At 32.9% G+C, this 12,505-nt stretch overlaps 3 protein-coding genes across 3 annotated transcripts; 1 reads left to right on the forward strand and 2 right to left on the reverse strand.

The window, feature by feature from the left end:
* Positions 1-222: 222 nt before the first annotated feature.
* On the reverse strand, positions 223-1,501 carry LOC145763405 (actin, muscle). Its single transcript, XM_082574846.1, has 2 exons — positions 1,025-1,501; positions 223-917 (listed from the first exon to the last, which is right to left on the reverse strand). Exons 1-2 carry the CDS (start codon positions 1,479-1,481, stop codon positions 238-240), a joined length of 1,137 nt encoding a protein of 378 aa, XP_082430972.1. The 5' UTR covers positions 1,482-1,501; the 3' UTR covers positions 223-237.
* Positions 1,502-2,081: 580 nt separating this feature from the next.
* On the forward strand, positions 2,082-4,488 carry LOC145763406 (U11/U12 small nuclear ribonucleoprotein 48 kDa protein-like). The gene is made up of 6 exons (XM_082574847.1): positions 2,082-2,253; positions 2,621-2,736; positions 2,836-3,021; positions 3,287-3,405; positions 3,766-3,830; positions 4,042-4,488. Exons 1-6 carry the CDS (start codon positions 2,108-2,110, stop codon positions 4,388-4,390), a joined length of 981 nt encoding a protein of 326 aa, XP_082430973.1. The 5' UTR covers positions 2,082-2,107; the 3' UTR covers positions 4,391-4,488.
* Positions 4,489-4,949: 461 nt separating this feature from the next.
* On the reverse strand, positions 4,950-9,946 carry LOC145753182 (uncharacterized). Its single transcript, XM_082569615.1, has 12 exons — positions 9,777-9,946; positions 9,265-9,430; positions 8,743-9,094; positions 8,337-8,597; positions 7,700-8,066; positions 7,265-7,496; positions 6,851-7,001; positions 6,578-6,667; positions 6,149-6,388; positions 5,881-5,976; positions 5,576-5,746; positions 4,950-5,203 (listed from the first exon to the last, which is right to left on the reverse strand). Exons 1-12 carry the CDS (start codon positions 9,944-9,946, stop codon positions 4,950-4,952), a joined length of 2,550 nt encoding a protein of 849 aa, XP_082425741.1.
* Between the last annotated feature and the right edge of the window lie 2,559 nt (positions 9,947-12,505).

The raw sequence follows: 12,505 nt of genomic DNA on the forward strand, positions 1-12,505 counted from the left end.
TGACTCGGCGTAAGTTTATGTCCCACAAACCGTTTTTTTTTTATTAAAATTATAATCACAGACATTTCATAGAAAATTAGCCTGTACCAAATTACAGATTTTTTTCAGTTTATTATTTTTATTAACAACGATCAAATTATTTTATCTAACTTTTAAAATTGTGGATTATTTTATGGCATCTAATTAAAAATATTCATATTGTGATATTGTTAAATAAATAAGAATGCAATAAATAATTTAAAAGCATTTTCTGTGAACAATTGATGGACCGGCTTCGTCGTATTCTTGTTTGGTAATCCACATTTGTTGAAAGGTTGAGAGAGATGCAAGGATGGAACCTCCGATCCATACGGAATATTTTCTCTCTGGGGGGGCGATGATCTTGATCTTCATTGTGCTTGGAGCAAGAGCAGTGATCTCCTTCTGCATCCTGTCAGCAATACCAGGGTACATGGTGGTTCCTCCGGAGAGGACATTGTTGGCGTAAAGATCTTTTCTGATGTCGATGTCGCACTTCATGATAGAGTTGTAAGTTGTTTCGTGGATACCAGCTGATTCCATGCCGATGAATGAAGGTTGGAAGAGGGTTTCTGGGCAACGGAATCGTTCGTTTCCAATGGTGATGACTTGTCCGTCTGGCAACTCGTAACTTTTTTCTAAAGAGGTGGATGAAGCAGCAGTTGCCATCTCTTGTTCGAAGTCAAGTGCTACGTAGCACAATTTTTCTTTGATGTCACGAACGATTTCCCGCTCGGCTGTGGTGACAAAAGCGTAGCCCCTCTCGGTTAAGATTTTCATGAGGTAATCGGTAAGATCGCGACCAGCTAAATCCAAACGCGCGATGGCGTGAGGGAGTGCATAACCTTCGTAGATGGGGACGTTATGGGAAACACCATCACCAGCATCAAGAACGATACCTATAGAAACAAATTTAAGTTATTATTTTGTTAATGATGTTAATATAATACTATTTTTTATACAATTAGAAGTAATAAATAAGATTTTAACTGCAAATACAACGTACCAGTTGTTCGTCCTGAGGCATAAAGTGAAAGTACAGCTTGGATTGCAACGTACATGGCTGGTACATTGAAGGTTTCGAACATGATCTGGGTCATCTTCTCACGGTTAGCTTTGGGGTTAAGTGGGGCTTCAGTAAGAAGGGTTGGGTGCTCTTCTGGTGCAACTCGGAGTTCGTTGTAGAAAGTGTGATGCCAGATCTTTTCCATATCATCCCAGTTGGTGATGATTCCGTGCTCGATTGGGTATTTCAATGTAAGGATACCTCGCTTGCTTTGTGCCTCGTCACCGACGTAGCTGTCTTTTTGTCCCATACCGACCATGACGCCCTGATGTCTTGGTCGTCCAACAATAGATGGAAAGACAGCTCTTGGTGCATCGTCACCAGCGAAACCAGATTTGACTAATCCTGATCCATTGTCGCACACTAAAGCGGTTTGATCTTCTTCTGAGTCAGACATGTTGTAGTTTTAGTTTATCTGAAAATAAATGCTGTTTTAGTTTATCTAAAAATAAGTAAAGTTTGCTTACTAGCGATAGTCAAAAATGCACATTTTATAGCAAATAGGTTAATAGATTTTACTTGCTCGATTTAGACTTTAAAAATATAATAAATTCAGTTGTTGATGCTGAAGAGATGCTGAAGGCAAATGAATGATTTGTTACGACGACCACAAGCTTTTTATAGTTTTTAACAGTCTCTAAACTATTACCTTGTTTGGTAACAACAGCGGCAAGAGTCAGCTGCATTTTCTAAGGTGTTGATATCTACAGATTATTGTTGAAATCTGAATCGAGCTACGCGGTCGTGAAAAATTTCACACTATTACGACAGATGATAATGACCCAAAAAAATTTCAAAACATAAATGATTAAATTGTTTTTCTATATATTAAACTGATGTTTTTTTAATTTACTAATAATATAGGGTTTTTATAAAATGTCCCGTTTTAGTTAAAATTATTCTTCGTTTCGCGTGATTAATTTCGGTACTTTCCCTAACGAAAATGGTTTGCAAAAATTAAAATTCTGAAATTGTGAATTTCAATATCAATATTTTGTGTTGGTGTTAGGAATAAATAAAACTATGGACACAAATGATATTTATAAATTCTTAGAAAATGCAAAGTCTGTAATTCGAAACATTGACAAGGTTTTGGGGTGGAAGGATGATTCAGAAAATGAATTAATTCAGTGTCCAGTAAACAAAAACCATTTAATTTCACCTTTAAGGTATTAAATATTTTTTTGTTCAAGTTAAATTGTTTTAAAGTAAGGGGCTATAAACAGTATGAACTTATGCCAAGCTAACACAGAATCAGCAGTTTATAGTTAGCAGACAAATAAAATCAATATTATTCCAATCTGCCAAACTGCCAAAGGCAACTCGAGACTGGATAAAGGCAACTGATGTTACTCTATTATAGAGTTGCAAGGTTGGCCTTCCCACATTGAGGATAAGTCAATGTAAAAAACGAATTAAGTTTCATTTTTTATTGGTTAACTAAATACACATAAATATTCCAGCAATCATTAATACAAGATGAAACCATAGACACCCATACAGCCGTAATGATTTTTGTTCAAACGTTTTCTTTAGTTTAGAAAAGCATACACAGAAGTGCAAATGGAGAGAATGGGGTTATTCGAAAGAAGAAGTAAATAAAATTATTTCGGATGAAGATTTACTTAAACCTAACAAAACAATAAATATTGGTGAGTAAAAAATCAATATTTATTTAGATTTAAAAATAAAAAAAATTTGTAAATTTATAAAAATCATAATTTTGTTTTATATAAACCTAAATTTTTTAGATAAATTTGTATCTAAACTTATACCAAATGCACCACCTTTGCGTACAGATCAAGCTTTTAAAATGTATTTAAATAGTGAACAGCGTTTAAAAGTTTACGATTTTGTTTGTGAAAAAATGCAAAAAAATTGTGATCATGACCCTTCATTATATTATAATCTACATCAGGCAATTAGTAAATCTGAAGGTAAGCTTTAATCTAAGTTTAAGTTGCACCTAAAAGTATATAACCCTTTTATGATATATTGTGTAACCCTGGCACATACTAGGCAATACATTTTAAATTAATTTTAATACGAGTCTATTTAAGATTTTAAGTATAGCTGGTATAAGATACTGAGCTTTAATTTGTTAATATTACATTTTTTATTACATAAGTTGTGTGATTTGTACGAGCTCTATTCATTTTATTTGGTACAATAAAACCTAAAATATATATAATAATTATTTAGATGATGCCAAAAGACAAAAAAGTAATGTCGAAATCTTCAAGGAACTAAGAGATTTTAAAAGAAGGCGACAAAGCTACAGGGCAAAAAATGTTCACATCACTCAACGTTCACATACAGAAGTGAGATTAAATTATAAATTTGTACTAATTTATCTGTTAATTTGTAAATTGCAAGTTTGTAGGTAAAAGTACTTTTTTGTTGTTTGTTTTATTACCGGGTTAAACTGGGGTGCTGACCACGCTAGTTGCATTCTACCCAATTTACAGTATACTATTAAATCATTTGTGGTGATATGGTTGCAACTATAAATTTTCCATGCACCATACCAGCATTTTTTTTCTAGTACATTTAATTTTGGATAGTCACATGTTAAGTTGCTTTGTAGATAACAACATTCTAGAATGTTTACGTTTTAAATTTTTAAGTAAAATGTAAAAGTAAAATAAAGTTCAAATTAAGTGTATGTCACAATTTTGTAGATAATCAGAGAAGTTCTCAACATTCACATGGATGAATTAAGGGAGCTATGGAGTACTAAAATTAGGTGAACTGTTTTTGTTTTATATCTATAAATGTTTTTTTCTAGAAAAAATATACAACTCTGCATAACATTATATTATTAAAAAAATGCATAACATTATATTATTATTAGTATTTGGGTTTTTAATATGGCCTTTAAATTCAAAAAAAATGATACCATAAAAAAAGTTGGATTTATTTATTAAAAGTTCAACGAACTCTTATACGCACCACAGATCAAAATCATCAAATTCTACTAGGCATGAAAAACTTTCGTCACGTGACTTGGCCCCGATGTCATGTGACGTGCAGACTTCGTCACGTAATAGACGGTCTGCATCAAAGTCTCGTTTACACCATTGTGGTTCACAAAGTAATTTAAGATCACAATCACCCAAAAGCCGAAAGGTGTCGCGCAACCCAGAGTCCTCGCCTAAACAACGACGGGATAGTACATCACAAGATCGAAATAGGTCACCAAAAAGAAAAAGGCAAAAAAAGGAGGAAAGAGAGAAGAGTAACGACGAAAAATCACATCGTCATAAGAAAAGTCATAAACACAAACATAAGAAGCATAAACGATAAAAATTGTATATTTATTTATCGTCGTAACCCAAAGGTGATGTTTATTTAATTTTTAAACTAAAAACCTTACGATCGAAAATAAATACCCTCCGACTTCGTCTGGACTTTGGTATTACAATAATTAACACATCAAAAAACGCGCTTAATCTCCTACACCTCTATTAGATACAAATATTTATTTTTTAATTTTGATGCACCGCTAGTCAAATTTAATTTATGCACAAAACTTTTATTGTATACTATAAAACACAACATTTTTCAAACTCAAAAAGCTTCTATCGTCCTATTAAGGGAGGGGAAATAAAAAAAATACAGAACATACTTTCATGAGGTAGTAAGCGACCAAAAATATTTTACAGGTACGTTTGGTGGTGATTTTTTAAAAACCAACAGCTCTTTTATTTAAATTTTTAAGGAAGGAAAAAAGACGACTGAGTGTATTAGAATTTGTTAATATTTTTATACACCCATTTTTAAGGTTTAAATAAATAAGAACTTGAGATAATATAAAACAAAATCATTTTTGATCGTTTTTGTTTAAAAAAAATAAAAATACAAGTTATATTACACTTTCTTTCATATTTTTCATATCTACCAATTCAACGTTCGTCAAGGGGGAAAGCTCGAAAACGTTGCCTGTCACGTAATCTGTTAGTGGTGACGTCACGCACGAATCTGAGTCGTAGATTGTTATGCTTGACGAATCGTTATCCGCAAACCGAACTCGAATCCTCTGATTGTTTTTTCTTGTCGATCTAGTGTTAAATTTGTTGTTCGTGGTTGAAAAGTTGCTTACTTGAGTATCCAGTGTGGCTAAAAATAAAATTTATGATTGGTTACTCATTTATTGAAAACCAAGTTTATTTTTGGCTATTGTAAACTTTTTTTATTAGCAGATACAATTTGCTATTGTTACTGTCAAGTTTACATGCCGTTGGGTGGCGTGGTCGGGCAAAGTTTGGCGTTTTAATCTCACCTAGTGAGGTACTAGTCCAGTTGTGCGGACTTCGAGCTAAAGATTTTGAGTTCGAACCGCGCCAATGGCACACTTTTGGCACCTCAGCCCGGCATTAACGAGTGGCTTAAAAACACCTCACGTTGATACCAGCTAAGTTGGATTCAGGAAAGGGTCATAAGTATAGTTAATAGACCTAACTGCTAAAACTAAACCAATTTCTATTATACCTATGCTTGGCGTAGATAAAGACCTCTGACGCATATATCCTGCACTCCTTTCACCGTTTTTATTTTTAAACCATTTTCTTCGTTGGGTTTTTCTAATCGCTTGTATTTTGTCCAAGATGCTTGAGTAAATGAGAGGATTTACTGCACTGTTTATAGGAAGTAGAAACGTACCTGTAGATATATGTTACGATATAATATGCCGTAGGAGAAATTGGTTATGTCATTGATGAATAAAAACAAGTCATACAATGTGGTGCCTAGGTAACTTGTTAATAATTAAAATGTAATGCCATAAAATATTTTACTTGTAATTCCATGGACCATTGGATGGGTCCAAACGCCTGCTAATTTAAGAGTAAAGATAATACAGATTGGCATCCAACATGCCATATCAGTGACCACTGCAAAAATTTAAAAAAGTGCAAGTTGTATTTAATAACATTATTAAATGAATTGCCTTAAGATTTACTACATTTAGGTTGAGTAAACCTAAGGCTTTATTCAATGTTAAACACCAATTATTACAAAGAGAACATGGGTAAATTTACACCATAATTAAAAAAGGTATTTTACCTAAAGCCAGCACCTTTCTCTGCATTTTTCTATTGTCTTTTCTCCACTGCTTTGATTTTCTTCGCACGCTCTTACGCACGTTTGGCCTTGATGAAATACGATATATAACCAAGTAAGCAACTGCTATGTACACAAACGCAATAAAGTTGAAGGCAATTATACAGGCCATGTAAACCCACGCCGTGTCTCCAATGTTCGGGTAAAAGAACGCCTGGCAAACTGCATTCTGATTGTAAAACCCTAAAATTGAAAAAAAAAGAATTTTTACAGACAAATATATTGATTTACGCAATTGGGTGACTCAGATCGTAATTTAAGCCAATATATATTTTCTTGAATTATTTATTGTCTAAATTACGCCTAAATTTTATTACAAAAGTGACAATTGAATTTTAAAACGGCAAAATAATGAAAAAAAACATTACAAACCTATGGGTACCCCTCTGGCATTCCATTGTGGCTGAATAGGATAGACGTTTATTTGTCCATAATACTTTATCATTGACAACCAATCAAGATCTTTTAAACATTAGACAAGTAAATTTCAGTAAGATTCTACATACGCCTATAGTGCCTACAACTTTAATTGGCCTTATTTAACAATAAATATTTGTTTTAACTTGATTGGCATTTAAAAAAATGCTGATTTGCGTCATCATAGTAGTATAGTTAAACAAAACTCTTTGTATATTAAAGTGATACCTTGTAACGGAACACTGTTATTGGATCGATGCAAAATTGAAAACACATTTAAAGTAAGATTCGTCATCTCCGGTCTTTTTAAAATATCGTGATATAGAAATGGTAAGGGAAGCCAATAAGATACCACGAAGTAATCATACAGAGTCCGAAACTGCAACAAATGTACACATGTACGATAAGATTAAACATTTTTTTCTATGAATTGAATAACGCCATTACTGCATTTAAACGAGCACGGACACCAAATCGTTCGGGTTACCTTTTAGACATATATTTTGAAAGTTCAAAAGTAACGGTTATTTATCATATACCTGCCTTATTTTAAAAGGCAATTGATTAAATCTTTCACAATTACCTTGCTTATCATATAAACGCTGTTATAATCCTTTATTTATGTTAGTTTTATTTAATTACCTGAGGTATTAAACATATAAAAGCTGACGTCAGCCACGATAGAAATGTGAGCATTGCAGCGCCTCCAAGCAATCTAGATTCTTCCACTTTAAACGGGTTCAAGGTCCCGTACAATCGATATGACGTCATCAACAGTAGCAGAAACACCGAGGTCTGAGACGAAAATAAACTGATGATACCTAAACCAGTGCAATTTCTGCTTGACCTCCAAACTCGGTCGTTAACGCAATATCTGCAGAAATAACGATCATGTGTATTATACAGACATTATTGGTAGAAATTTAATATAAACGGACTAGAAATTGAAAGTAGAAATTTAATATAAACGGACTAGTTTTAATTTGGTATACAGTATCAAATAAGGTTACATGTTTGCTACCACCAATCTCAAATCTTAAAAGTTATCTTTTTTGTAAAATTTATTTTTAATATTACCTTTCTGATTTAACAATATTGTGTATACCAAGCGACAGCAAGTAAAATCCCATCAGCAAGTCCGCGAAAGCCAAGTTGAGCACAAATGTTCGATTGCATTTTGCCAGTCTGCCGAGCATATCTCTGTGCCTGTCCTTCCACAGATCACGCGACGTGTTTATGATGACGTAAGCATTTCCAAACAGGGCAAAAAATGCCATTACCCAAACGCAGAATCGCAGAAACGGGTTGCGCACGAGCTCGTCTTGGTTGGCGTAAGTGGTTGTCAGATTGTGGTGGAAAAGACCGGTGCATTCGTCACTGCCATCTTTACAGTGACGAGTTCCGTCGAATCTTTGACTTTGGTTTGTGAACAGTATTTCACCACCTGGACAAAGTGTAGTGTTAGGGCAATATCTAAACTAACTATAGAATAAAGGATTTTTTTATTTTTTGGGTAGATTCGGAGTGGTCGTTATATAAGGAAATTTTTAAAGCCTAAAAATTCGCAATATAACGAATAGATTTTGAATATACCTTGTATAGAAATCAACTTAGACATTGTTTAGTATTTTTATAGAGTTTATACAGAGTGCTCATAATAACTGTAATTGTTAAAACATTAAAATTGCTCACATGCACAAAAACTGTTTCTTACTCCAGCAATAAAAGTGTGAGGCAGCGGTGCAGTGCAACTCGTCCGCTGAGTCGAGTTTACAATCCACTACATTGTCGCATATTTGATCGTAGGACAGTGACTTGGTCACGTTTTCAAAGGATTCGTTTAGGTTGCATTTAAATTGTGAGCTAACTACATTGTCGCAGTAGTCCGGTCTGTTCCAGCAATTTGCTTCGCATTCGTCGCTCATATCTGGACACGTGACTTCTACGTCACAAGCTGTGCTTGATTGGTTTCCATCTGTCAAAAACATGTTTGTGACAATGACGTATTTTAACTTTACGTGGGGCAATTCTTTGAATATATTAGGCACACCGCAAAACCAATTACGATAAGCCTATTTAAATACACAGTAGCTAGTAAAGCTTTATCAACACAACCTTACCTTTACATTTGAAGTCAGAAATAGGGCAATATTTTTCGTCTTCTCCATATTGGCAATCTTTCACGCCGTTGCATACAGCATCAGGTGGTATACATGTTCGTAAATCCGCTGAAGCAGTTGTGTTATCGAGATTTTTTTTGCTTACATTTAAAGAGCACACTACATCACCCAGTTTACATGTACCGCAATTATGTATATCGGTTTTTGGGAATGATTTGGGAGTTGCGACACATATTTGTTCGCAAATTGGGTTGGCTATATCGTAACCTGTGTGTTCTGACCAAGTGTTTTTATTTTCGATACACAAACATTCGTCCGAAAGGTCATTACAATTTATTATCCCGTTGCAAACCTGAAGATATCAAAACATTTCTTATTGTTTAACCCAAAACATTTTAATATTCGGACCTAAGTTTTGCCAATAATAAAGCGAATCTGAATCCTAAAAAGACCATTTTTACCAATACAATCAACATTTCCAAGTTTGAATTATACATAAACTAGCATTTTCACTTTATTTACATGATCACATTCGAATACCTGAGATATTGAAACAATTTGATTTCCAGTTAAACATTTGAAACAAGATTTGGGTAAAAAGTTGTGATTTGAATCGAAGCACTGGTCCAAGTTATCGTCGCAGTCGATGTCGTCATCTTGAACAAAACTCTGTGGAATGACACATTTTCTGAAAAGTGAAAAGCTAATTTTTAGCTAGGTAGTTTTAAAGGATAAGGTAATAAATTACTTATAAAGAATGTTTTTTAATAAGAAACATTAAGATTTAACTTTAGTTAGATCGTTGTATTTGGTTGAAATGAGATTCTTTTTAGAGTCGTACGAAAAATGAATAATTTTTAAAGATTCTGAATCACATCTCAACATAACAACGTAACCTAACAACCGTAATGTTTACATCGAACTGGTTAAGCATTATACATTCCCTATAAGGCATCAATCAAACTTAAAAATCTACAGTTAGGTGATTCACGCGTTATTGGGGAGTTTTACACTGTTATTTTTAATTGACTAACCGTCTGTTGCCGTTTATGTGGCATCGGAAACCTTTCCCTGCATAATTTTCGTCTGACCCGTCATCACAATCAATTATGTCGTCACAAAGGGAACTTAGGTTTAGTTCTCTTGTATCCCAATCACATGTAAAGGTCTTATTTGAAGTATATTCAACGCAACATGCTTTCATAACTTGTATTGAAAGCAAAACAAAGGCTAAAAGAAAAACACAGTCTTCAGTAAGTTATACATATGAGTAAAGCAAATAAAAGCATGGAAATACCAGTGACACCCTATTTTACTACTGGATGCGTTTATGGTATAGGCTATTTTTTTGTTGAAGAAAATGTCAAATTTTATTGCCAGGTTATTGTTTTTTATTTAAAACGTAAATTTTGCTATTAAATTATACTCAAAGTAAATATTTAAATTAGTCTGCGTCACAATGTCATATTTAACCTTAATTTAAGATTAAGCAACTAGTTACTACACGTGGCAACAGTATAGGCTATTTTTTGTCTTAAGATGTCCCCTACTTTTTTACAAAGCTTAATTTAATGTTTTAATATAAAGACTTATCAACAGTAGGTGACAACAATGTACACAAGTTATTGTAACTACTGATAAGCTGTAATATAAATCGACTTACCAATCAGCAGCATTTTCTTTACTAAACTTGCTGTACTAGAATCAGATAGCCTTTGGTTTTAACTTCTCTAGCCAAGCTATAAAATCAATATTTGCCAGCTCTCTAAGTTACTCATAACCTGACATCTTTGGGAATGAGAAATTAGAATTGTAACTATACAAGAACTTCTATATATAAATACACAAACGTGCCTTTTATCTAGCTTTAAAGTAAACACATTTAGTAAGCAAATACAAGTGACCTATAAGGTTGCAATATAGTTCAGCGAACATACAACTTTTTTGACATTTTTAAATATTTAACCGTTAGCATAAATTTATTATTACAAAAGCACTATATTTTACACTTTTAAAAATTCAGTAGCTGTTTTTTTACAAATATGTTTTTGCCAATCTATACTCTTATAAGTAAAGCCTATTGCTAAAATAACAGAATTATCTTTCTGGATTAATTAAGCCTAAACGTACTCACTATTATTACGTCGATTAAAATGAATTCATTTTTTAAACAAACACAGTAATCGTAAAGCAATTTTGCGGTAATTTTTTTTTAAGGTCAAGCGATTTATTCATGATATTGACCACTTTGAGACAATAACATCCTCTCTTTGTAACATTATTACTTTTTAAAGCAATTAATGACTTCTCTAAAAACAATTAAAACATAGCCAAAAACTAAACTGACCGTATGTGTTACTGTCTCATTGATTAAAATTATTTTATATAGGTGCTGCCCAGAATTAAATATTAATGCTTGAATTTAAAAAGGTTGCTAGACGACACAAATTTTTTCAAATGTTTATTGTACTTAACACAGTATATAAAACTCTCACAACAGTACACCTTGTTTAACCCTTTTTCTCAATACACTAGAGATTGGGGTTTATTAAATAAGGCAAACTTCTGGTAAATGTGTCTCAAAACAGACCCTATTTGTTTTTTCTGTAACTGATATGTGATGCCTTATCTGTCACTGCCTGATGTCGTTTAGTCGTGTCGTCAGAATTATACATGAGTTTAACGATTAAAAACCCTGTTAGCGCTAAGCTTTAGCGACACCAACAACATTAACGCTAAAAGAGACTGGAGAGCAATCACATCTATAAAAAATTGCCCCGTTTTGTTATGTGGCCGTTTAATATTAAATAAAATAAATTCAAAAAACCTGTAATACTTTTAATAGATTAGAAAAAGGTATCTTCGTTTCAGGTACAAAAACGTTTTGTGCTCTTTACACTAAATATTGGCTAAAGTTCAGTTATAACGTCATAAATTATAAACGCGAATGAGCTATGTATTGGCCCCAATAATATAGCTATAATTTATGTGACAAATTACATCCTTTCTAAATTTTACTTTTAATAAAAATATTTCTTCAATAGGCACATATATGAATTAGTTTACAATACCATTATAGTTATAAAAACCATCTACCAATAAAATCTAAAAGGCTTTTTTATTATATTAGGTTCCACACGAAAAAATTTACGAGAAAGTCTATAACCTCTGCTGAAAAATATCGCGAGTAGCAATACCGAAAATGGACTTTACTTTTTGTTTGCTTATATCTTATTTTAAGTGACAAGGTATGCCCACCTAACTCACGTGTCAGCTCGTTCGATTAATTTTGGTTCTACTCGTCTTAAATGAAGCGTAAATAATTCCGTGCTCAACAAGTTAACGGGGTTGTGTGATCTATCTTTAGAAGATCAAAATATCGTTTATCAATGCCAAACGCCCACCTAATTCGGGTGTATAACTCAAAGGTGGGCGTTACTTTTTATACCCTTTTCGTTAAACTGAATTGATATTTCTTATTTCTCCAAAGCAGTTTAATTGCTTATTACTAGATTTTTTACTTATGTATATGCTTAGAATGATGTTATATGTATGCATAACTCTTCACTGTGTTCAGTTAGTTTCGAATCGTCTAAACATTATCCAAAGTTTTTTTTTACATGACAGCAAAATTATTAAACGTGGTAAACAACAATTACAGATTTTAAATTTGTAGTAAAACAGGATTTGATATTTTATGGGAGGGTTAGTCGTTCATTAATCAAACAATTATCGCAAACCATCTATAGTTTATCTTTAAATT

The sequence above is a fragment of the Corella eumyota genome, chromosome 1, assembly GCF_963082875.1.
Source record: "Corella eumyota chromosome 1, kaCorEumy4.1, whole genome shotgun sequence".
In the NCBI taxonomy this organism is placed as follows: Eukaryota; Metazoa; Chordata; class Ascidiacea; order Phlebobranchia; family Corellidae; genus Corella; species Corella eumyota.

Coding starts and splice junctions, on each gene's coding strand:
- LOC145753182 (XM_082569615.1), bottom strand. CDS start 9,946: ATGAAAGCATGTTGCGTTGAATATACTTCAAATAAGACCTTTACATGT. Junction 9,095..9,264: donor AGGTATTCGAATGTGATCAT/GTAAATAAAGTG, acceptor TGATATCTTCAG/GTTTGCAACGGGATAATAAA. Junction 6,389..6,577: donor TGCCAGAGGGGTACCCATAG/GTTTGTAATGTT, acceptor TTTCAATTTTAG/GGTTTTACAATCAGAATGCA.
- LOC145763405 (XM_082574846.1), bottom strand. CDS start 1,481: ATGTCTGACTCAGAAGAAGATCAAACCGCTTTAGTGTGCGACAATGGA. Junction 918..1,024: donor TGCCTCAGGACGAACAACTG/GTACGTTGTATT, acceptor TTGTTTCTATAG/GTATCGTTCTTGATGCTGGT.
- LOC145763406 (XM_082574847.1), top strand. CDS start 2,108: ATGGACACAAATGATATTTATAAATTCTTAGAAAATGCAAAGTCTGTA. Junction 2,737..2,835: donor TAACAAAACAATAAATATTG/GTGAGTAAAAAA, acceptor TAAATTTTTTAG/ATAAATTTGTATCTAAACTT. Junction 3,406..3,765: donor CTCAACGTTCACATACAGAA/GTGAGATTAAAT, acceptor ACAATTTTGTAG/ATAATCAGAGAAGTTCTCAA.